The sequence below is a fragment of the Nomascus leucogenys genome, chromosome 14 (genome assembly GCF_006542625.1).
Source record: "Nomascus leucogenys isolate Asia chromosome 14, Asia_NLE_v1, whole genome shotgun sequence".
In the NCBI taxonomy this organism is placed as follows: domain Eukaryota; kingdom Metazoa; phylum Chordata; class Mammalia; order Primates; family Hylobatidae; genus Nomascus; species Nomascus leucogenys.
In genome coordinates, this window is record NC_044394.1 from 81,485,478 (window position 1) to 81,511,509 (window position 26,032).

General features: G+C 42.6%; 2 protein-coding genes across 8 annotated transcripts in view; both read right to left on the minus strand.

Moving 5' to 3' along the window:
• IL18R1 (interleukin 18 receptor 1) overlaps positions 1–15,403 on the minus strand; it is a 42,091-nt gene extending 26,688 nt beyond the window's left edge. For 3 of the 7 annotated variants that reach the window (XM_030827164.1, XM_030827163.1, XM_030827162.1), the window contains exons 1-2: positions 14,778–15,403; positions 8,636–8,721 (exon numbers count right to left, since the gene is read on the minus strand). Coding sequence is in view for 2 of the 7 variants with exons in the window: in XM_030827159.1 (XP_030683019.1) it covers positions 3,316–3,559; positions 8,636–8,693 (302 nt within the window). In the remaining 5 variants the exon portion in view is untranslated. Of the gene's footprint in view, positions 1–3,315; positions 3,560–8,635; positions 8,722–14,777 lie in introns of all 7 variants that reach the window. The other 4 variants (XM_030827159.1, XM_030827160.1, XM_030827161.1 and 1 more) reach the window with 3 other exon arrangements.
• An 8,951-nt stretch (positions 15,404–24,354) lies between these two features.
• Positions 24,355–26,032, minus strand: part of IL1RL1 (interleukin 1 receptor like 1) — a 34,952-nt gene continuing 33,274 nt past the window's right edge. The window contains exon 11 of the mRNA XM_030827165.1: positions 24,355–24,856. Within this exon, the coding sequence (XP_030683025.1) occupies positions 24,471–24,856 (386 nt within the window). The 3' untranslated portion in view covers positions 24,355–24,470. The remainder of the gene's footprint in view (positions 24,857–26,032) is intronic.

A 26,032-nucleotide genomic window follows, 5' to 3' on the forward strand; every position in this document is an offset into this window, starting at 1 on the left:
TAGATTTTATAGTTGTTGTTACTCCTGATCAGAAATTAGTGATCAGGACTATCACTAGGCCAGGTGCAGTGGCTCACACCTGTAATCCCAGCACTTTGGGAGGCCAAGGCAGGTGGATCACCTGAGGTCAGGAGTTTGAGACCAGCCTGGCCAATGTGGTGAAACTCTGTCTCTACTAAAACTACAAAAATTAGCTGGGTGTGGTAATCCCAGCTACTCGGGAAGCTGAGGCAGGAGGCGGAGGTTGCAGTGAGTGGAGATCGCGCCATTGCACTCCAGCCTGGGTAACAAGAACGAAATTCCATCTCAAAACAAAACAAAACAAAACAAAACAAACAAAAAAACAAAAAAGGTGATCTAGAATTGGAAAACAATACGGTATTTTTTAAATGAAGTTTTTAAAGAGAAAATGTTTCATATTTGATGTTTGCTTCCACTGCACCTGTGATGTATAGATTCATTTGCTAAATACAGCAGACACGTGTTTTTAAGTTATCCTCTATGCCTGACACATTTGTGCCCACCTTAGGCTCTTCCAATTCCCCTTTAGGTCTACAATAGGATAGAAGGAAGAAAAGACTAACACTTACTGAGTTCCAGGTATTAGACTATGGACATGTAAGGGAAATTACTATTTTCCTTAGGCTCAGATGAGAATGCTAAATCTCAGACAGGTTAAACACCTCACACAGGCCACACACTTGCTACAAGATGGGGCCAGGATGCAAATGCACATCTATTTGGTCCCAGAGGCCAGAAGTGCTCTGCACAATTCTACACTTTCACAATCCAATGAATCTGGTCCCTTCACCTTGGGCATGAATTTATAAAAGATTGGCCATGACTGGAGAATGTGGCAGGCTGTTGTCACAGTTATAGGTAGTGGGTCTGTGGCCATGGGGCATGATAGAGCTACCTGGCCCTTGAAATGGATTCAGGATCCCATTGGCAGCACCTTCTTCTCAAGTGTGTTTTTGTAAAGTCTCCCCAACTTTGGCCTCAATGAATTGGAGAGATAGAGATTTCTGGATCTCTATGACTTGTTGCTTAAAAGGAATAGGGTACATGAATATCCCCATTTTTTCAGACTACATTGTTCTCTACCTCTGTAATCCTCAATTCCTAACACTCAACAAATGCTAGAGGACTGATGACACTCCATGTGCAGGACACTGTGCTGGGAACACTGAAACAATCAACAACACATTGCACCTGCCACCCAGGAGCTCCAAGGCTGGTGTTAACACTGAGGCCAACTGACCCAAAGCTGTGACCACACTTTCCTGCTGCAGGCCCAGCCCATCCTGGTTATGAAAACCACTCATTTGTGTCCACACACACCAGGGGATAAACACCAGCCCCCACTTCTGAGGCTGCTCACCAAGCTGAATTTGCTGCCTGTCAGCCTAGGATTGGTTTATTAGATTTCTGTGTGTACATTTCCCTCTACCTTCATTTCTTCATCTCTATCATTGAAAACTATCCCTTTTGTATCCCCTTGCCTCTTGGTTGATTTCTTTCTTAAAATTTGGTGGGATAAAGTGATTTTCACTGCAGGATTAAATTATCAGTCCTCAGTGGCATTTAATTATTAGCAATGTACTCCTAAAAATTAAAGAATTACTGTTCTAATGGGAAATTTTTAGGCATAAAGTCTGTTCACTGATAGATCCCACATCAAACTACAAAGGGTTACACACCTAAGTTAGAACACATATGTGTATACACACACATCTGCAGTAAATACTGCTTACTAATTATGCTATATTTGAATATGTCTGTATCTTCTATGTTCCTGGGTGTCTAAAACAACCTGCTTCCATGTAGAATTCCATTTATTTTCAAGGCCATTGTCAAAGCTGCTTCTCACCTCATCACTTTACTCTCATAGTGATCAGTCTCCAATATCCACTCTGGGACACCTCATTTTTCTTAGCATCTCCTGTCTGCTACCCTGTCTCTCCACACCTCTCTGAAATCCTGCCTCAATCTCTTGCTTCCATTGTTGCTTCCTAAGCCAGGCTGTATTCTCTACTCCCCATATCAGAAAGATGGCCAATGCCATTTGCTTCTGTTATCTCCAAGTGATGATCATAGATGCCTGGCTGTTCCTCTCAACGTGCTCTCTCAGCCCTCTCCAGAATACTTTATTCCTTTGAATTGTGCCTTCATTCAATCAGGAGTCGGAAGTTTGTGGTGGGGGGGGGGCGGTGTTTGTTGTTCTTTTTCCTTTACCCCATTTGTGAGTATTCATTCTTCCTTAGCTTGTTATGAAAAATCCCAGTTGTGACCCATTTCTGTAATTATCACTCTTAAAAGGTCACCTAAAGATGTATTGGTTTTTATCAAAAGAGTTATTTAATTTTTTTCTGATGCCTGGAAGTTCCTATGTATAAAAACAAACAAAAATGACCTAATTTGGTGCAAAACCGCAGGAGTGCTACCAAAGTTTCACAGTGATAGCTCACTCTGCTCTCAACAGCATGGTTGATAATGATGAGGACTCACTCTAGAAGTGCTTCTAAAAGAAATCTGCTACATATGAAATCTACACACCATCACCTTCAGCTGGCCCTGAGCTATTTCCTACAGGTCAGTCTCAAGTCTCTATAAAAATACCTACATATGTAGGTAGGTACATCTAAAAAGAAACATGTTTGGTAAGTGTGGGTGATGCTTTCAGCTGGCTGCGCCCATTTCATGGAAGTTATGCAACCCAATTATGAGTATCCTGGCACAACCTAGGGCCACCTCATGAGTAAAATGCAAAGCCCTTCCGTGTTGCCCTCTCTCACTGCCCCCAGCCGTGGGTTGCGATTGGCTGCCAGACACACACTTCCTCCACTAGCACTGCCACCTGGCTCCCAGTGAGCCCCTGCAGACTGGACTAGTGTGTGTCTGCATCAACCCCCACCAAGGATGCCACCCAGGAAGCTGACACTGCCCCATTTCACAACATATTAATATTATCGTGAAGCCCGAGCTGCTGATTTCATTTGACTGGGGGCATGTAGACAACAGGAGCAGCTGAATTTTAAAACTGACTTTCATGCAATCATCACTTATCATTGGTAAGGATCCCCTAAAAGGAAATCCTGTCAAGGTAATCTCCTTTCATTAAGGTCACTAAGAAAATAAGCAGAGAGAGATAAACTTATTTTGTTCCATAACAAAGAATGTATTTCATGTCGTAGGAAGAGTAGGAAAGAAAAAGATGTGCCGATTATCTGGCCTTTCAGATTCCTGCATATTTGAGTTGCTGAACAAAGGACAAGAGGGCTGTGAAATACATTTTAAAAAGAAAGGGTTACTCACTCCATTTGGAAAAAGTAAGATCCTGTGTCATTCAACTCAACTGGCCAAAACTCCAAAACACAATCATGCAAAGCAATTCTCGATGAACTCCTTGGGTTCAGCTCCACACGTTCCTGTGATCCACTGCTTTTGTACCAGCTTTTGGTGGTTGTTTCAATCTCATGTGCAAGTGAACACGAGCAATGTTTCAGATAGAAAGGTTCCCCTTCAACCACAGTAATGTGGGGACGTGAAGTACAAGATTCTTCAAAAGATTAGTAAAGTAAAATAAATAAAAACAAAAACCAAAATGACAAAGGTAATTTTTTTGGTCTCCTAATGCATAAGGTGAAGAACCAAGGTTAGTAAGAAAGTCCTGAGAAATCTCGGTGTCACTTTCCTGTGGGTTCTTTATTTTTGCATCAATCTTTCCAACGCTAGAAAGGATAAGACACTTTCAGAACATAGATGAAAACACAACTTCTGACAGTTTCTCCCCAACAGGAAGGTATCAGAACTTAACCAACCATAGCTAGAAGACTGATAATTGTGTCATCTCTTAGAAGAAAATATTACACATTACAACTTCTTCATAAGGAAAACCACAGAAGTCACAGTGCTGCCATACCTACCTCAAAACATACCCTGCTGAGGAGTCTCAGTAGAAAAGAAAATAAGAAACCTAGCAGCCTTGGCATTCTTCTTCTGCACCATCAGAAATCTCACTCACCTTGCATTCACCCTGCCTATCTAACATTCCCTGGCAAGTGTGGGGATGGTTAAAGGTGTGCCTATGTAACTTACAGTGTGTGTACATTTATTATTACTGTAGGTCACTGTGTGGATAATCAAGAATTCATTAATATAATATCAATCCAAATTTGCATATCTGTCACTTTCCCTCTTTCTCAATTGACCCAGATTCTCTGGCTTTGGAAATATATCTGACCCTCATCTACACAGGATAGTTGCTCCTTCCCCTCTTTCTGCACTTGTGGTACTTCAAGTTCAGCATTAATGGGTCTTTCTCATAATCTACCTTCCAGTGACTCTCGGGTGCACTTTTACCGCATTTTGAGGATGAGAGTATTTAAATTGAATGAAACATTTCCCTTAGGACATGGACAGAATGCCCTGTCTATAGTCAGGGTTTGTTTCTCAAAGCAGCAGTCTGGTTTTAACTCAAAATTGTTAACCACAATATAAAGAGGAAGTGATGTGATAGAAGTATTCTGATACGGTTTGGCTGTCTCCCCATCCAAACCTCATCTTGAATTTAATCATGGGGGCAGTCACTCTCACGCTGTTCTCATGATAGTGAGATCTGATGGTTTTATAAGGGGCTTTCCCCCCTTTTGTAAGTTTCCTGAGGCCTCCCAGCCCTGCAGAACTGAGTCCATTAAATCTTTCTCCTTTATAAATTACCTGGTCTCAGGTATGCCTTTATTAGAAGTGTGAGAATGGACTAATACAGTAAATTGGTACCAGGAGTGGGGTGCTACTGCAAAGATACCCAAAATGTGGAAGTGACTTTGGAACTGCATACAGGCAGAGGTTGGAACAGTTTGGAGGGCTCAGAAGAAGATAAGAAAATATGGAAAAGTTTGGAACTTCCTAAAGATTTGCTAAACGGCTTTGACCAAAATGCTGATAATATTATGGACAGTAAAGTCCAGGCTGAGGTGGTCTCAGATGGAGATGAGGAACTTTTGGGGAGCTGGAGCAAAAATGACTCTTGTTATGTTTTAGCAAAGAGATTAGTTGCATTTTGCCCTTGTCCTAGAGATCTACGGAACTTTGAACTTGAGAGATGATTATCTGGAAGAAGAAATTTCTAAAGAGCAAATCATTCAAGAGGTGACAGAGCATAAGAGTTTGGAAAATTCACAGCCTGAGGATGTGGTAGGAGAGAAAAATCCATGTTCGCAGGGATGGGGGGTGCAGAATTAAAGCTGGTTGCAGAAATTTGCATAAGAAATGAGGACCCAAATGTTAATTGCCAAGTTAATGGGAAAAATGCCTCTAGGGTATGTCAGAGATCTTCATGGCAGCCCCTCTCATCACAAGCCCAGAGGCCTAACAGGAAAAAATGATTTCCTGGGATGGGCCCAGGGCACCCTTCTGTGTGCAGCCTAGGGACTTGGTGCCCTGCATCCTACCCCTCCAGCCATTGCTAAAACAGGCCAAGATACCAGGTCAGGCTGTGGCTTCAGAGGGTGCAAGCCCCAAACCTTGGCAGCTTCCACATGGTGTTGAGCCTGCAGGTGCACAGAAGTCAAGAATTGAGGTTTGGGAACCTACGTCTAGGTTTCAGAGGATGTATGGAAACGCTGGATGTCCAGGCAAAAGTTTGCTGCAGGGGTGGAATCCTCATGGAGAACCTTTGCTAGGGTAGTGTGGAAGGGAAATGTGGTGTTGGGGCTCCCATACAGAGTCCCCATTGGGGTACAGCTAGTGGAGTTAAGAGAAGACATCCACCATCCTCCAGGCCCCAGGATGATCGATTCACTGACAGCTTACACCATGCACTTGAAAAAGCCCAGAAACTCCACACCAGCCAATGAAAGAAGCCAGGAGGGGAGATGTACCCTGCAAAGCCACAGGAGCGTAGCTGCCCAAGGCCATGGGATCCTACCTCTTGCAGCAGCATGACCTGGATATGAGACATGGAGTTGAAGGAGACTATTTTGGAACTTTAAGGTTTAATGACTGCCCTATTAAATTTAGAACTTGCATGGGGCCAGTAGCCCCTTTGTTTTAGTCAATTTCTCCCATTTGGAAGGGGTGTATTTACTCAATGCTTGTACTCCCATTGTACCTAAGAAGTAACTAAATTGCTCTTGAATTTACCGACTCATAGGAAGGGACTTGCCTTGTCTCAGATGAGACTTTGGACTTCGATTTTAGAGTTAATGCTGGAATGAGTGAAGACTTTGGGGGACTGTTAGAAGGGCATGATTGTGTTTTGAAATGTGAGAGCATGAGATTTCGGAGAGGCCAGGGGTGGAATGATATGATTTGGCTGCATCCCAACCCAAATCATCTTGAATTGTAGTTCCCATAAGCCCCATGTGTCATAGGAGGGACCTGGTGGAAGGTAATTTAATCATGGGGGTGATTACCATCATGCTGTGCTCCTGATAGTGAGTGAGTTCTCATAAGATCTGATGTTTTTATAAGGGGCTTTTCCCCTTTTTGCTCAGCCTTGTCCTTGATGCCCCCATGTGAAGAAGGATATGTTTTCTTCCCCTTTCACTATGATTGTAAGTTTCCTGAGGCCTCCCCAGCCATACAGAACTGTGAATCAATAAAGTCTCTTTCTTTTATAAATTACCCAGTCTCAAGTATGCCTTTATTAGCAGCATGAGAATGGACTAATGCACATTCTTTGAAAACATGGATGTCGAATCTACCTCAAAACACAAGAGTTAAGGAGCACCAACTTCATGTTTTCTGGTTGCAATACAATCTCTATCTTATACTAATACTTCAACATAGAAGGTGTGATACATGTGTATATGTGGGTGTCAGCTTCAATTGACATGCAAAACCCTGGTGAGTCATTAACAGTTCATTTATTTTCCTGTTTTAGAGTTAATATAATAAAGTGCATAGACCATACAATATGTGCTCCTTTATGTCTGGGTTATTTTGACATGATTATGTTATAAATGCATTCATGCTGTAGCAGTGATGTGTTCTTTTCTCATTGCAATGTAGTATCTAATCTTGTTACCATTTGGCAATTTATCCATTTTATAAAAGGATGCATGTTGGGGATTTGGTTTATTAAACAAATGTCTATTGGATATTGGGTTATTTTTAGGTTTTCAGGTTTTCGCTTGTCTTAAAAAGCTTCTATAAACACATATGACTGTGTTTGGATGGACATGTGCTCTCTGGAAGTATTATCATTTGAAGAAACTTAATGTGAATTACACACTTTCCAGAGGTGGGAGGTTGACAGTTGAAAGTCCACACCACCCCCCTCCTCAGGCAGCTAGAAGCTTTGGATATCTAATCATGGTTTACCATTAGAGGCTTTGTTGATTACCATAATGCTTATTGGAAATGGTCCTTGATGGGATAAATAAGAGGAATTCAAGGTTTGTGGAGTTCCAAGTGCCAAAATAGGCACTCCTATTGTTCCATAAACGCAGTATAAGAACCCAGCAGGGCCAACAACCAATGCCCTTTGGAATAAAGTCTGTGTTTGAAACTGTCTTGGGTTTGGACAATCATAGCATTTTGTCACTTAAACTCAACTAGTTTCAGTGAATCCTACAGGTAGAACATTGTCATGTCTCCCTAGAGTGAAACATTCATGAAAAGTGCTCTCCAGGGCAGGCAGCTAGGAGCTTGGCAACTTTGCACAACTGGCTGCATAGCTGTTTCTGTGCCTGAAACGTGCTCTCATTATAATGAGAAGTAAGGCTATTAGTGTATGTCCACAGGACATGGAACTCATGACACATTTTCCTGCACCTTGCTTTTCCACTCACTTGTTTCCGACAGATCATTACATATAAAAAAACGAAGATCTACCTCATTCTTTTACCATCTTGGTAGGGTTGTATTCCAGAGATCTCAATAATAAATGGATTCACGTAAGTAAATATGCCCTGAGATTGGACCTGTGTTATTTGAAAGTACCAAAAGCTTAATTCAGCTATCTCTTCAGCAGTAATTATCAAAGTAGGGAAATGAGCCCATGTGTTTCCCTCTCCTAGATAATAGATCAAGGCAAATTAATATTTGTGCTCCCACTTTCTCCCCCAAAGCCTAAGAAATGCCTTGCTATTCAATCATGAAACGCTAAAGAAAAGAGTCTCAGAATCCTTCTCAATTAAAAAAAAACAACTCTAGGCAATCACTGCTAATAAATTAAAATTGGTATTTGACATCTACTATGAAGCCTACTTGAGCTCCTTGGTCTAGCCAGTCTCTTTTTTGTATGTTCCGTCTCACTCTAATTTTTTTAAACCTGTCTAATGTATTTGTCATTTACTTTTCTCATTATTACCTAAATAATGAGATGAATCTTCGCCTCCCTCTCAGGGAGGAGAGAGTGTGTTTCAAACTTCCTAAAACCCAATAATAAAGATGGCTGCCACCTCCTCAGTTTCAAATAACATGAAATAAATTTTCACCTCAGATAAATGTAATTTATTTCAAGATGCAAGTTTTTCACTATGCTCTCACTACATAAACTCAGACGGCAGAATCTTTTCTTTCCTGAATAAATTCAGCATCTTCAGTAGCCACCACATAAAAAAAAAAACTTTGACATTCTTCCTCGATTGCTAATGAAATATGTTTGAGAATGTGTATAATCACTTACCTGCAGTGCTTACAAATATAAGCACCCAAAGGGTCAAGGGTAATTCTCTACAATTCATGGTTTGGATTCTGCTTTAAATGGCTTCTCTGGAAAACAGAATAAAACAGATTCAGCCAAAGCTTTCAAACAAAAGCATGCCTATCTTATGAAGGTTTAAAAATCTTCTGGCACACAGATTTTTTAAAAACCAACCTAGAAGATTTTTATAATCCTTAATATAGCAACCAATTCTCAGAACTTTCGGCCGTATAAAATTAATAAAATTTCAAGGCAATGAAGTTTTGCTTCTGGAAGAAATCCCTAGTAATTTATTTTACTGATACAACAGAATCTGATGGATTTCAGGCCTGGTTTACTAAATCCTGCTTCCAAGGTCAAAGTTGAGAACAACAGTGCTGCTACAAATATTACCATTCTGTGAATAAACAATCTGTGACACGCTGAGCTATGTATGGCAGTTCTGCCCGTGTAAGAGAGTGTGTGTGTGTTTTCACTTCAAAATGTTCCTGAACTGTAATGAGATCTTCATTTAGGATTGAATTTTTAAAAATCCATCTTCCTTCTTCAGAACGTAGGTTTCATAATTCTAGGTACTGTCTATTTTACTCTTCACCGTATCACTAAAATCCAGCACCATGCCTAGCACATGGCCAGCACTCACTAACATGTGTCACTGAGGCATAGGTGTGTGCATGCGTTTGCATGTGTCTGTGGCTGCCCATATGAGTTTACTTTAGGGAAATGGAGGGATGAAGTGACAGTCTCCTGCACTCCAGACTCCTCCTTTACATTGGCTGTGACCCAGTGGAACTAAGATCTGCATTGAACTTTGATCCTACTACAACCTAGCATTTGGACTTCTGATTACAGCTTTGAGAGCCCAATGGAGAAAGGATCCCCCACAGTGGAGACCATTCAGAGTCTAAATACTGCATAAACAACACCATATCCCTTGTTTACCATCCTGAGTGCAGGGAGCACAGCCTGATGGCAGAGTCTGGTTTCAGAAATACACAAACCTGGGCTGCCACTCCAGTTTGAGTCCTGACAAGCTGTGCAAAACTTGAGCAAGTCTTAGAGCCTGTTTACTCATTACCAAAACGGAGATGATAAAAAGGCCTGCCTCTGGAATTACTGAGTGATTAAACCATCTAAGGCTTGGAGACTTAAACCATCTATGGAGATTTCCTGAGTGCATGGCAGCTTCTCAGCTCAGAATAATTCCCCTCTCACCAATAACTACTCATCTTCCATCTTAAAAATAGGGTTCTCAATGCCTGAATCCAGGATAAAGCTTAATGGCTAAGCTGCCAAACCATTCACATCCATCCTTAGGGAAAAATCACCAAATATTTGGTGGAATTTCCAAGAGATAATAATCAATAATGTAAAGGCCAAAGAAACAAGTATGAATGGAAAGTACCAACTGTGCATAATCAAATTAGACCAGTTCTATGGTTTGAAAACTCCCCCACTACCTCCACACACTTTTATTATTATCTCTGCCTATTCTTTTATCTTGGATAGAATAAAAAATGTTATTTCCTTTATGTCACTCTGATTAAGGCTGATATAACCTTATAAAAAGCACCACTTTAAAAAAAATTCAATATCTACCAAGAGACAAAGTTATTAGGAGATGATTCAGCAAACTGACAATTTAACTCTGAATTTCAATATGAAACATATTAAGATCTCAGTATATAAAAATTAGTTGGTATTTGCACAGCATTCTGCAAATGTGGATGTGTGTATGTAAAATTTTTAATGTACTTAAGCTTTATGTGTGAATTTAAGAGATTTAGCTTATACTAAATAATGAATTCATTTCCAGAAAAAGAGTTATTCTGATAAATGTAACAGATACTCTAGCAAGTATTAATAAAATAGTTATAGAATAATATAAATATTAAATGTCTTACATGTAAGAATTTTAAGGATTTTTAATTGTTATGTTTAATATCAATATTTTTGCTTCTCCATAACTCTTATGTTTCTTTCTTTTTAAAGGTTTTCTGATTTCTAAAGCAATTTACACTCAATGCAGGACATTTACAAAATGAAGACTGAAAGAAGAAAATAATCTCAACATGTATAATATTTTAGCATGTTTTCTTGTACTTTTTATAAATGTTGTCACATAATTAAGATGTTTGGGCAGGCACGGTGGCTCATGCCTGCAATCCCAGCACTTTAGGAAGCCGAGATGGGCAGATCACGAGGTCAGGAGACTGAGACCATCCTGGATAACACGGTGAAACCCCGTCTCTACTACAAATACAAAAAATCAGCCGGGCATGTTGGCAGGCGCCTGTAGTCCCAGCTACTCGGGAGGCTGAGGAAAGAGAATGGTGTGAACCCGGGAGGCGGAGCTTGCAGTGAGCCAAGATCTCATCACTGCACTCCAGCCTGGGAGACAGAGCGACACTCCGTCTCAAAAAAAAAAAAAAAAGTTGTTTAAATAATTGCATATCCTGCATTTCCACTTAATTTTACATAATGAGCATTTTTCCTATGTCACAAAACTCTTCGTTAAAACCACTCTAATTGCCACTTAATATTACTTCGTGTGGATATATTATCATTTACCAGATGTATTATGAGATAATCACATGACCATCTTCACAGGTAAGGCAGGATGGCTCAGTTTTTTTTTGCAGCATGGGCTCAGGTGGCAGCCTGGGTGGATTTGAATCTCCATTCTACCCTCTACCAGCTAACCGATTGTGGGCAGCTGACTTAACTGTTCTGTGCCTCAACTTTCTTATCTATAGAAAGGGATAATAATACCATCTCCTGGAGCTGATGTGAAAGTTAAATGAGTTACTATTGCAAGTGTCTGGTGAATGGTAATACCACTTAAATGTTAGCTATTATTATTTGTCTACATTTCTTATTATTTCCTGGATGTTACTCGATGGCAGTACAGTGATTGAGTTGAAGACTACATTGAAACCTGCCACATGCATGCTGCCAAACTGCATTCCAGAAATGTTGCAATATTCGTATTCTCTCACTCAATAGCACAAGACAGCACCTATCGACCACACCCAGAAGCGCACTGAGCAGCTTACTTTTAAAATGTAATCACACAGCCAAAATGGAAAAATGGTATCTCATTGTTTTCTGAGTTTGCATTTCTTTGGGTATAAATGAGGCAAATATTAATCACTTATTATCAGCCATTTTGTTTTCATGTTTATGAACCATCTCTTTATGTCTTTTGTCCAGTTTTCAGATGTTTGTCTAACTTGTTATTTACTTTCTCTCTTTTGTTATGCTAATATATGACAAATTTTATATTGATGTAGTCAAACCAATCATTCTTTTGCTTTGAGATGTTTTCATTACTTTTAAGTGTAGAATATCCTTTCCTGTTGGTGATCAAATAGATGCTTACGTAGTTTCTTCATTTTTATGGCTCAGTATTGTTTTGTTTTGTTTTTATATTTAACGTGTTTCATCCACCAACAATTAATTTTCTTGACTGACATGAAGATAGGGAGTAACTAAACTTACTTTCCTCAAATACCTACTAATTACGTCTCCATTGTTAATTAAATAATCCTGTATTTCCCCTACGGTTTGCTGACACTAGCTTATAACGTACAGGTCCTCCTTGAGCACTCTACTGAAAATCTAGCACAGCATGCTTGCCCAAATGCAAACATGCACATGCATATGCACACGCACACACACACACACACACACACCAGTGTTCCTCTACCCTCCCACGTTTAGTTTTTCTATTCATAGCACTTATCACTAACTGTCATATTTTCACTTTATGTCTGCTTGTTTCTTTGTTATTTGCTGAATTATTGAATGAATTAAATAAATAAAATATACATAATTTTGAATCTAGGTGATCATCTGATCCATTGGCACATCTGCATAATCTACTTTTGAAATGCTTTTTAAAGCATGATATCTTGGAAAGTATGTTTTAGCAACTAATATGAAGTCTAGGCCACCAGCTCTCACCCAAGTTTGGAAAAAAAATAATGATGCCCGGGCTCCACCCAGCGGTCTGGAGGACAGACTGGGCATCCTGAGTCCTCAGAACTCCGCAGGTGACTCTAATGTACAGTCAGGTAGAGAGCCGCCGACATAGGGCACTTATTTGTATTCTTAGGAAAGTACATTTAATACATCTTAAATGCACATGTTTGATGTGTCTAAGACATATTAAATATTGTGCATGTACATAAGTACATACATTTGTGTACACACACATAACGAATAGTCACAAACTTACCTAAATCACCCAAAGGCATGAAGTTTTCTCTAAATGAAAAAAAAAGTTTCCTTCAAAAATTGGGTGACCTAGGCTTAAGGTCAGATCCAAGCTGACCACTCTGTCTCCCAAGGCAGCACAGTAAAAAGCCCTTCCAGAGGGTCCAAACAGTCACCTGAACCCCTGGCTCTGCCCAGTTGCCCTCGTTTATGGGCCCCACCCTGAGAAACTGACCTTTCTCTAAAAGTAATTCACAGAAACACATAATGTACAGGGAAAGAGCCATTTCAAAGCTCTTTCTAATGAGGAACCTGAGATTTGAGAAAGTGAAATGGCCAGCCTCAGATTACAGCTATTCACAAGGACACACATGAATCAATGTAGATGCCTCAATATAAATCACTCATTAGCAACACATACAATTGAGCAACTCCTGAGACAAAATGCCTGGATGAAAATCATAACACCAGTTTTTTTCAATATAATTTTCCTTCTACAGTGTTCCATGCATAGTCATTTTACTCAGCCTGTGAGATGATAAAACAACCAAATGCAAAGAGAAGAAAATGATTTTGGAGCATAACATACACACACTCTTAAACTCTAACAAACAAAAGAATTTGTGTGGAATTTGGCTTCTCATCTGTAAGGCCAAGAAAATCAATGCCACCTTATAGTCCTTGTCACACAAGTGTCTGTTGTTAGCCTTATGCTTCCCCCCAAATCTGCCTATGCCTGTGCTACCTAGGCCACCCTCCCCACTTCTCCCAGCTGCCAGGTCCCTAGAGTCCTTGCAACTTGGCTCAATATTTGCCTTCTTAAGGAAGCTCTCCAACTGCAACAGCCCCAAATGGCGTATGCCTTTGTCCAAGCCCATCTCCATCACCTCCCGGGTTCAAGTGATTCTCCTGCCTCAGCCTCCCAAGTAGCTGGGATTACAGATGCATGCCACCACGCCTGGCTAATTTTCTGTATTTTTAGTAGAGACGGGGTTTCACCATGTTAGCCAGGATGGTCTCGATCTCCTGACCTCATGATCCACCCACCTCAGCTTCCCAAAGTGCTGGGATTATAGACCCTGCTTTTCAAGCCACGTTCCTAGACCTTAGCCTTAGTTCTTAGCCTTTGGATGTGTATTTGTGCAGGGAGAGGGAACACACTGTCCCCAGAACCTGCACAAACCCAATTCCCCAAATTTACCCCTCCTAGCCCATCCAAGGCCCTGAGGTTGAGAGGTGTGCTCCCAATAGCAGCACTGTGTATGACACAAAATCGGTATTTGCAAAGGGTCTTGAGAATGAAGCAAGGGAAGTCAGTGAAATGCATACAATAATCTTGGATCTCTGTATCTGGCTGCAATTGACACCTCATTAATTTGTCTGATAACTGCGATGCAACCTGCTGGGCATTTTAACTTCCCAAGGCTGGGCAGAAAAAAGACAAAGACTCTGGAATCAGAAAAACAGTAGGTGTGGGTCTGGGATCTACTTCTTAGTAGCTGGATACTCTTGGATAAATGAGGGAAGTCCTCCTCCCTCTTATTAAAGCATAATAATAGTTCCTACTTCATGTGGCCCTTAGGAGGATTAAGTGAAAATAAGATATCTAAAAATTTTCTACAATGTCAGGTACACAGTAAGCACTTAAAAAATGACAACTATTGTTATCATTTATTTCAGTCGTTCTCACCTCTCCAGAAAATAATTGGGGATGTCTTAATTTCTGAAACTATACTTTCAGAGAAAGACAGGATGCTGTCTCATCAATTATTCACACGTATTCACACACACACTATCTCTCTCTCTCTTAATTGATCTTGTTTTGAGAATCCCTCCCCGGATGGTGGTCTTCCCTTCCCCTGGGGGGTGGGGAGGGTATGCGGGTGGCAGCGGAGCCCACGCTTACCTTCAGAGAGGCGTCCCCGAGGCTGGGCGGGGGCGGCAGCTCCTCCTTCACGCCAGGTCGCGACTGCGGAGGCCAAGTTCAGAAAGTAGGTGAGAAGCAGCGATCCCCGCCTCCTGACTACCGTGGAAAGTGAAAGAGAGGTGTGATTAAAGAGATAAGGCACCCAGAGAGGGCTACAAAAACAAAAACAAAACAAAACAAAGCAAAAAGAAGAAGAAGGAAAAGAAGTAGGAACAGAAAGAAAGAAGAATGTCAGGCGTCTGGCAGCTCCTGGCTGCTAACCCCGGCCAGTGGAAGCTGCAGTTGGGCACTGCCCGCGGTGGGGCGACGCTCCGGGTCCGGGAGTGTCGCGGTCTGGGGCGCTCTCAGTCTGGGGCGCTCCCGGGCGTAGAATCCTCCCAGACTTGGGGGTCCCGGTCTAGGGGCCCTTCGGTCTGGGTGCTCCTCGCAGCTGTGCTCCAGGACCGGCTGCTCCACCCAGGCGCCCCGCGTGGAGTTACCGGAGCTACTGGATCGCGGGGTCCAAAGGTCGCAGTTGGAAAACCCAGCGCCTTGCCCTTTTCCCGCGGACGGCGTGGGCCCCCAGGCGTCTGGCGCTTCCTCCCCAGCCTCGCGGCGCTGGTCCCGGGAAAACCCGGGCGGTAGCCGGGTGACCTGCAGGGCCGGAAGGGGGCGCGCCCGGGCCGCTCGCAAGCACCCTGCAGGCCGCCGTTCACAGCAGAGGATGCCAGGAGGGAGGACCGCTGGCCGCAGCGGCCGCCCGGCTCTTCAGAGGAAGAGGAGGGGAGGGCTGAGGGTGGAAGAGGGGTCCCCGGGGGATGCCAAAGGTGAGAGGGGCTCCGCGTCTCAAGTACACAAGTGCGCCCCAGGCTTTTTGCTTTCCCAGAAGGATGGGGGTTCACTATGGGGAAGTAACAGAGAGGGGTGCAATTGCTGAAGCTTTAATTTTTTTTAAGGAGGCCAAAGGGGAATGTGTGTTTCTAGATTTTTATTTTGTGGCAGAACTGTTATTTAACAAAAGGAAAAGGGAAACCCATAGCTGACAGGCAAAATGTTTAATGAGACAATTATTTTAATTCTTTTTACCCAATCAAGATAATTCACCACATAATAAGTAAAAATATGTAATTATCTCAATAAATGCAAATAAAAGCATCTGACAAAATTCAACACCCTTTCTGAATTAATAACGATCAGAAAACCGAGAGTAGAAATGACCTTTCTTAATCTGATAAAGAACATCTATAAGAAACCTACAGGTGACCTTCATAGTAGTGAAACATTTTGCTTTTTCCTAAGATTAGTAATGAGATAAAGATTTTGGCTCCCACCTGGGACAACTGCTTTGCAACAAGTGAAGAAATAAAAATAAAATTAGAAAGCATAAAGATTGAGAAGAATTAAAACTACTGGTTTTAATAGAGAGCATAATTATATGTAGACCAACCTTTGAAATCTACAAAAAAAAAAAACTGCTAGAAATATTAAGTTTATCAAGATCATGGAATATAAGAATCAATAGTAGTTCTATATCTTAGAGATGGAAACTTCAAAAGTGAAGTTTGTTAAAAATGCCATTTACCATAGCATTTAAAAATCAAAATACCAAAGTATAAATTCATTGGATAATATATGAGATATTCTGTCCGGAATTGGTGGGTTCTTGGTCTCACTGACTTCAAGAATGAAGCTGCGGACCCTCGCGGTGAGTGTTACAGCTCTTAAGGTGGCGCGTCTGGAGTTTGTTCCTTCTGATGTTCGGATGTGTTCTGAGTTTCTTCCTTCTGGTGGGCTCGTGATGTCCCTGGCTTCAGGAGTGAAGCTGCAGACCTTCGCAGTGAGTGTTACAGCTCATAAAAGCAGTGTGGACCCAAAGAGTGAGCAGTAGCAAAATTTATTGCAAAGAGCAAAAGAACAAAGCTTCCACAGTGCGGAAGGGGACCCGAGCGGGTTGCCACTGCTGGCTTGGGCAGCCTGCTTTTATTCTCTTATCTGGCTCCACCCACATCCTGCTGATTGGTGGAGCCGAGTGGTCTGTTTTGACAGGGCGCTGATTGGTGCGTTTACCATCCCTGAGCTAGACATAAAGGTTCTTCACGTCCCCATCAGATCAGTTAGATACAGAGTATTGACACAAAAGTTCTCTAAGGCCCCACCAGAGGAGCCAGATACAGAGTGTCAATTGGTGCACTCACAGACCCTGAGCTAGACACAGGGTGCTGACTGGTGTGTTTACAATCCCTGAGCTAGACATAAAGGTTCTCCACATCTCCACCAGACTCAGAAGCCCAGCTGGCTTCACCCAGTGGATCCTGCACCAGGACTGCAGGTGGAGCTGCCTGCCAGCGCTGGCACTCCTCAGCCCTTGGGTGGTCGATGGGACTGGGCGCTGTGGAGCAGGGGGTGGTGCTCGTCGGGGAGGCTCGGGCCGCACAGGAGCCCATGGAGGGGGTGGGGGGCTCAGGCATGGCAGGCTGCAGGTCCTGAGCCCTGCCCCGTGGGAAGGCAGCTAAGGCCTGGTGAGAAATCGAGCACAGCGCCGGCGGGCTGGCACTGCTGGGGGGCCCAGTACACCCTCCGCAGCCGCTGGCCCAGGTGCTAAGCCCCTCATTGCCCGGGGCCGGCAGAGCCGGCCGGCTGCTCTGAGTGAGGGTCCTGCCAAGCCCACGCCTACCCGGAACTCCAGCTGGCCCGCAAGCGCCACGCAGCCCCAGTTCCCTCTCGTGCCTCTCCCTCCACACCTCTCTGCAAGCTGAGGGAGCAGGCTCCTGCCTTGGCCAGCCCAGACAGGTGCTCCCACAGTGTAGTGGTGGGCTGAAGGGCTCCTCAAGTGCCACCAAAATGGGAGCCTGGGCAGAGGAGGTGCCGAGAGCGAGCGAGGGCTGTGAGGACTGCCAGCACACTGTCACCTCTCAATATCTTTTGTGAAAATTACAAAATATTACTAACAGAGATGAAACATCTAAGTAATAAAGGGATATACCACCTTTATGGATTGGAAGACTTAAGACATCTATTCTCCACACCATATATTTTTAGACTGTATATATTACAGAATCTATATATTTAATGCAATCCAATCCAAATCCCTGGAAAAATTTTTGAAGAAATAAGAAGCTCTTTCTAAAATTCATATGAAAATGCAAATAATCTAGGATTGTCCGGACAGAGACGGAATTTTGCTCGTTGCCCAGGCTGGAGTGAGTGCAATGACGCGATCTCGGCTCACTGCAACCTCTGCCTCCCGGGTTCAAGTGATTCTCCTGCCTCAGCCTCCTGAGTAGCTGGGATTACAGGCATGCACTACCACGTCTGGTTACTTTTGTATTTTTAGTAGAGACAGGGTTTCTCCATGTTGGTCAGGCTGGTTTTGAACTCTCGACCTCAGGTGATCCACCCATCTCGGCCTCCCAAAGTGTTGAAATCACAGGGGTGAGCCACCTGCCTGGCCTGTGCAGACAATCTTGACAAAGATGAACAAAGTTGAGAGACTTATACTGACTTGAGGATTTATAATAAGGCAATAGTAATTATGGCAATGTGATGTTCACAGAAACATACAAACATACAAAATAGAAAGTAGACTAATAGATCCACACATATCTAGTCAATTGATTTTTTTAAACAAAGCACCATGTCAATTCAGTGGGGAAAAAACAATCTTTCACAAACGTTGCTGGAACAGCTGGGTACCTCTACAGAAGAAGCAGCATCAGAAAAAACAACTTCATCCTTGCCTTGTTCTGTATACAAGTATTAATTCACAATAGACTATGGACCTAAACATAAAAGCTAGAACTGTAAATATTTCATAAAAATACAGAGAAGACCCTTGAACAGGCAAAAAAAATAATAATAAATCATGCCCTTGGACAGGCAAAAAAAAAAATTCTTTGCTAGGACACAAAAAACAATAGCCATTTGGGACACATTGATTAATTGGATATCACCAAAATTAAAAATGTCTACTAAACAATGACATCACTTAAAAATGAATAGATAACCCTGGAAATATTCTCACTTTACATCTATCTGGCAAAGAACTTGCATCCACAATACATAAATAATTCCTACACATCAACAATATAAAAAGAAATACAATTTAAATAAGGCAAAATATTTTGCCTTCACTAAAAAATATATACAAATGGCCAATGAAAACATGAAAAGGGCTCATCATCATTAGTCGGGGAACCTCAAGTTAAGACCATGGTGATCTTCATCTAACACTCGTGAAAATTATTAAAATATAAAGAAACTTGACAACACCAATTACTGGTGAGGCAATGAAGCAACAGAGCTCTCATACACAACTGGTAGGAATGTAAAGTAGTAAAATTAGTTTGCAAAACAATGTATAAGTTTCTCTGATAGTTAAATATGCACCTACTGAGAGGTGACAGCATGCTGGCAGTCCTCACAGCCCTCGCTCGCTCTCGGCGCCTCCTCTACCTGGGCTCCCATTTTGGTGGCACTTGAGGAGCCCTTCAGCCCACCGCTACACTGTGGGAGCACCTGTCTGGGCTGGCCAAGGCAGGAGCCTGCTCCCTCAGCTTGCAGGGAGGTGTGGAGGGAGAGGCACGAGCGGGAACCGGGGCTGCGTGGCGCTTGCAGGCCAGCTGGAGTTCCGGGTGGGCGTGGGCTTGGCGGGCCCCTCACTCAGAGCAGCTGGCCGGCCCTGCCGGCCCCGGGCAATGAGGGGCTTAGCACCCGGGCCAGCGGCTGCGGAGGTTGTACTGGGTCCCCCAGCAGTGCCAGCCCGCCGGCACTGTGCTCGATTTCTCACCGGGCCTTAGCTGCCTTCCCACAGGGCAGGGCTCAGGACCTGCAGCCCGCCATGCCTGAGCCGCCCACCCGCTCTATGGGCTCCTGTGCCGCCCGAGCCTCCCCGACGAGCGCCACCCCCTGCTCCACAGTGCCCAGTCCCATCGACCACCCAAGGGCTGAGGAGTGCGAGCACTGGCAGGCAGCTACACCTGCAGCCCTGGTGCAGGATCCACTGGGTGAAGCCAGCTGGGCTCCTGAGTCTGGTGGAGATGTGGAGAACCTTTATGTCTAGCTCAGGGATTGTAAACACACCAATCAGCACCCTGTGTCTAGCTCAGGGTCTGTGAATGCACCAGTCGACACTCTGTATCTAGCTGCTCTGGTGGGGCCTTGGAGAACCTTTGTGTCCATACTGTGTATCTAACTGATCTGATGGAGATGTGGAGAACATTTATGTCTGGCTCAGGGATGGTAAACGCACCAATCAGTGCCCTGTCAAAACAGACCACTCGGCTCCACTAATCAGCAGGATGTGGGTGGAGCCAGATAAGAGAATAAAAGCAGGCTGCCCGAGCCAGCAGTGGCAACCCGCTTGGGTCCCCTTCCACACTGTGGAAGCTTTGTTCTTTCGCTCTTTGCAATAAATCTTGCTACTGCTCACTCTTTGGGTCCACACTGCTTTTATGAGCTGTAACACTCACTGCGAAGGTCTGCAGCTTCACTCCTGAAGCCAGGGACACCACGAGCCCACCGAGAGGAACGAACAACTCCAGACGCGCCGCCTTAAGAACTGTAACACTCACCGCGAAGGTCTGCAGCTTCACTCCTGAGCCAGCGAGACCACGAACCCACCAGGAGGAAGAAACTCCAAACACATCCGAACATCAGAAGGAACAAACTCCAGACGCGCCACCTTAAGAGCTGTAACACTCACCGCGAGGGTCCGCAGCTTCATTCTTGAAGTCAGTGAGACCAAGAACCCAACAATTCCGGGCACACTACCATATGACCACTCAAGTGTCAACCAAAAAGAAATAAAATCGTAAGTCCCCAAGTATGTTCATAGGAGCCATATTCATAATAGCAATAAACAGGAAACAACTCATATGTTCATCAACAAGAAACACAAAGAAATGAACTACTGAATCATGCAAAACATGGATGCATCTTAAAAGTATTGGTGAGTAGAAGTAGCCAGACTCAATGCCATATGACTTTACTGATATGAATATAAAGATACAACAAAACTAATCCATGAAGTTAGAAATCTAAACAGTGTTTGCCTGGTAGCACAATGGAACTTTCCTGGGGTGATAATTACACAGGTATGTTCAACAGTCAGAAATCGTCAAACTGAGCACTTGGATCAACGTTTTATTGTATGCTATGCAAACTTGATTCAATTAAAAATAATTGATTTTTTTCTTACAATTCACAGTCATTTTCACCATGATTTGTGTGGTAGACATTCAACAAGTTTTGGCTGCATTTGTTTTATTCACACTAACTTGTATGGCAGGAGAAGCATGTATTACTGTCACTGTACAGAGGAGGAAATAAGAGAGGTCAATTGTGGTGCTGGTGTGAGAATCCAGGTCTTCTCGCAGTTTCCTGACCTCATTATGAGTGTACCAGCCTGAATCATGAGCCACTGCGGCTAAGAAAGTCCTTTGGGTTCATCTTCTCCATCCTCCTTTCAGTTGCAGAAACTGAGCCCCAGGGAGGTCAGGTGACTTGGGAAGTGGTGTATAAGTTTAGGAAACGGGCAATGGAGAAAAGAGCTCAGCAACTTCAGAGTTTTCCCCAGGCCAGCCCTGTCTGAGGTCTCTGAAGTGCTTCTCTCTTCCCTGAGCATTTTCACGATTGGCTCTAAACCCCATCAGGGTTAGCAAGGAGTGTGCCTTCCTGGGCTATATACATGGCTCCCATCACACCTTCCTCCTCATCCTTCCCAGAGAGGCACTCAACACACATTCAGAAAATGTAAATGTTGAATACTTGCAAAGGAGCTTATAATATAAATGGTTAAAACATATTTTAAAATAAGGAATATGGGGGCAAACTTAAAACAAAGGTATTAGGGAGCCAAGAAAGAGATCATTACAAAATCGGTGTAATGATGTCCTATATGCCTGCTGTAGAAAACTCCCAAATTTAGCTCTGTGCTTTCAAGTAGCTAATGTAAAGAGGAAAACAAATCAATTCCAAAATTTCCTGAGTCCATAAATCAAAACCACACTTGTCATTCTAGGTGGATGAAGAATCAAGGATAAGGACACATCTATTCCTGAGAGTGAGACTGGGGATAATTTATTCTTTAGTGGTCTTCATTGAGAGAAGTCAGAGAATATAATTAGTATGAAAAGAAATACAGTGAAGTTTTGTAATAACAACTATTGCCATTTATTGAATTCTTACTCTGGCCCAAATATTTTTTAAACATTTGATTAGCACAGAAATCCAAAGTGTTTTATAGTATTATATTTATTTTACCTAAGGAAACTAAGCTTTGGGGAAGTTAAGTACTTTCCTGAAGATCGCACAGCTGGTAGACCTGCAGAGGATGGCTTGTTGATTCCAAATACTACGATATCAACCAGTTAGCCACACAATACCCTTTTCATTGACCAATATTTTAGTAACTCAACAAAATCAAATGGTAATCTACAGAAGTAAGGTAGCCAGATTTAGCAAATAAAACTACAAGATCCCCAGCCAAAACTGAATTTTCGGTCTTCAGATGAAAGTTCATTGTCTGAATTCAATCTCAACAGGTGTCCTGATATTTTAATACGGGTTTCCTGTATTTTATCTGGCAACCCAATCTGGGGGTACAGATTAAAGGTATAGGTACCTAGACAAATGAGTAACCATAAGGAATCTTCTAGAGATGCGATTTCTCTTAATACGGATTCTGAAAGGTGTTGAATGACGATGAGTTCAAGATGATGTTCTCTGTCAACAGTCCAGAGTTCAGTTTTCTTTTGCCAGTGAAATACAGAATCATATACAATATTAAGCAGTTCAACTGAGATAAGCTCTCCATCCACTTATAAAATTTGAAGCACCAACAGGATTCCTATCTGAGGGGACATTTGTGGTAGCTCTGGATCCAGTCCTGCAACCCCCAGGGTGTGTGCTTCCCTTCAGTGCTCTGACTAAAGTGGTCCTGACTGTAAATTAACTCCATTTTGCCAAAACGGTTTTGTCAAAATCCCCTACTACCTTTATAGAAATGTTACAACAAAATGGTCTCAAATTTAAAAGACATTTTAAAAGCAGGACATATATGATATACTGATAGGATTGTTGCAGAATTATTTATCAGGATAGATATTTAAGTTGCATCCCTGTGGTACAATTGGGAGATGGAAAACTATGAATATTTTTATATTTTTTAAAACGTTTCAGTGACGTGCCACATGTTTTCATTATGATTTTGCAAAACTCCACATGGTATCATCTCAGCTATAAAAATGATATCTGTAAAAACAAATTTTTGTTTGTTTGTTTTTGAGATGGCTCTCACTCTGTCACTCAGGCTATAGTGCAGTGGCACGATCTCGGCTCACTGCAACCTCCACCTCCCGAGTTCAAGCGATTCTCCTACCTCGGCCTCCCAAGTAGCTGGGATTACAGGCACATGCCACCGTGCCAGGCTAATTTTTGTATTTTTTAGTAGAGACAGGGTTTCACCATGTTGGCCAGGCTGGTCTCAACTCCTGTCATCCAGTGATTCACTCGCCTTGGCCTCCCAAAATGCTGGGATTGTAGGCTTGAACCACCACACCCAGCCATAAATTTTTTCTTTAAACAAGAAAATTTAAATCTTAAGATGATGGATTTATGAGTGATTCTTATTATTTTCTTCTTTTATATTTTATTTTCTTCCATAATCTCTGTATATCACTTTTATAGGGAGACAATAATATTTCTAAATAGAATAAAAGTATATGAAAGGAATTTTAGAATTGAAAAAAAGCTTGATCATAATGGCAATGGGGATAAGGTATTCCAACGTAATTAACAATATTGAGATGATGAGACTGAGCATCCACTCACATAAAATATAATAGGCCAGGCGCGGTGGCTCCCAGCACTTTGGGAGGCCGAGGCGGGTGGATCATTTGAGGTCAGGAGTTCGAGACCAGCCTGACCAATATTATGAAGCCCCATCTCTACTAAAAATCCAAAAAAAAAAAAATGTATTAGCCGGGAGTAAAAAAGGTAGCATGCACCTGTAGTCCCAGCTTCTTGGGAGGCTGAGGCAGAAGAATCGCTTGAACGCAGGAGACTGGGACTGCAGTGGGCTAAGATCAGCCACTGCACTCCAGCCTGGGCAACCGAGAGAGACTCTGTCACAAATATATATATATATATATATATATATATATATCATATATATGTCATTATATATCATATATAATATTATAGATAATATATAATATCATATATAATATTATAGATATATAAAATAAAGAAAATCTGGCATGTTGGGAACAAGATTTACAACTGACATTCTGCCTGAGGGAATCAGAATGTTCTTCAACATGACGTGAAAATCTATCGTCAAATGATTACTTTGCTATTCAGATTATTGACAAAGAATGTGGAGAAACAAAGCAAGACAGAGAGAGAGGAAAAGAGAGTAGTGAAAACATCCCACACAACAGTGGAGAGAGGCAAGCAAAAGGGAAAAGGGAAGGAAATGGTGACTGGAGGATGGGGGAGGATTGAGGAGAAAAATTTCTGGGCATTTTGCATCCACCCAGAATCAGGGAAATGGAAGCAAAGTTACCAGATGAAACCTGAGGCCTGAATCCCTTTGACATTCCTACTCCTCACATTTCAGTGCAGGGGCATGAGCCAGCTAGGAGAAGTCAGGAGAGCTTCAAACTCAGATGCCTTTGCACATCACAGCAGGCACTATTGCTTCTGGGCAGCCAAGGGAGTCAAACTAGAGGCCTTTCGGGGAATTTTTCTTGGCACAGGCATTTGGTACCTCACGTGCTTCCAGAATTTGGAATTCAGGGACTGTTTATTGGTAATGTGGTCCTCCCTCCACTTGATGGTCCCCTGTACTTTCATAAGATGCCGGAGGGAGTCCTGAAGCGCCTCAGCCTGCAGCATGTCCAGCTCGCTCAGAGCCTCCATCTCAATAAGTATCACCTTGGCGTCGTTCTGGATGAGAGCACAGTGCAGGGCAACCTCCTGCTCATAGGCAAACTCCTTGCTGTGCGTGATCTGAGGGGTCAGGATGAAAATGTGCCGCCTGCTGTTTCTTATGTTGGTTTCCACTGCAGTGACTACATCTAGTCATACAAGAAATATATCAGATTTCCTATCAGTCTAATGCTTTAAACATAAACATCCTGAACATTTAAAAGTCTTATTGTTATAATCTGGTGTGAGATTCTCTGACATCAATCAAGTCACTTATTCAGAGAAGTGGAAATATACGTGGATAGAGAACCCGTTTTGTTCTTTGTGTTCCTTTCATTTGTGAGAATATCAGCCCCAATGTCCTCTTTTTATTTCCCAGGTAGCTTAGTCTTAACTAAAACAGAGTTCTTCCAAGTAAATGGGAATGTAAAGCTATTTAGTCTATTGTTGCATTAGAGACTTAGAATTCTGGTTCATTAGATACATATTATCTTCTTAGAATATTTGCTTCTATGTTTTTCAATGGCTTAAAATTTTAACTCACATATTAAAAAGCACAAACTCAGGAAGCTTTGCCGCTCAAAATTGACCAAAGTCTCTAGGAAAGTAAGTCCTGACTTCACTTCACCCCCCATTAATCTCTGTTGTAGAAATTGATTTGATCCAAACTAGAAAAATCTTAAGGGACAATAGATCCTCTTTCCCATTTGGTGTTTATGCAGCATAGACTCCATGGTGATTCCAATTAGCTCTGGGTGGACTTAGAAAGAACATGAAATACCCAGTCCTCACTGCAACAGGAGAAAGCACAACCGTGAATAAAACAACCCAAGATATTCCCACAGACGGGTGTCTGAGGGATTGCAGATGCATGAGGCAGGTCAGCTGAGAAGAGGTGCTCCCAGACGGAGGAGGACAGCTGCTCCAGAAGCCCCACCTGGAGGAGCAGGAACCCTCTGACCTCCTGCCAGTGCCTCCCATTGGCCAAACCCAGCCTGGAGCAGACGACAAGGGTGCAGTGGATTCCATGATGATCAGCCACCCAGGGCCACTGGATGGAGTGGTGGTTCAGAGAGGATTTTGATGGGGCAAATGCAAGATAAGTTGCATGAGACTATAGACAGTACCTTAGTCAGTCATGAACTTTCCTAAGCGAAGAGTGAAGTTTGGTGTTGTTTTGTTGGGTTTCATTTATTTTGGTTGAGGAAAGGTCAGAGGAAATGCATTGACAGAGGGAAGTAGAAAACCATTCCAGATTAGTATGTTGTCACACAATGAAGGCAGCACAGGCTTGAGTGTGAGAGAGCTAGCATCTGGGTTTGGCT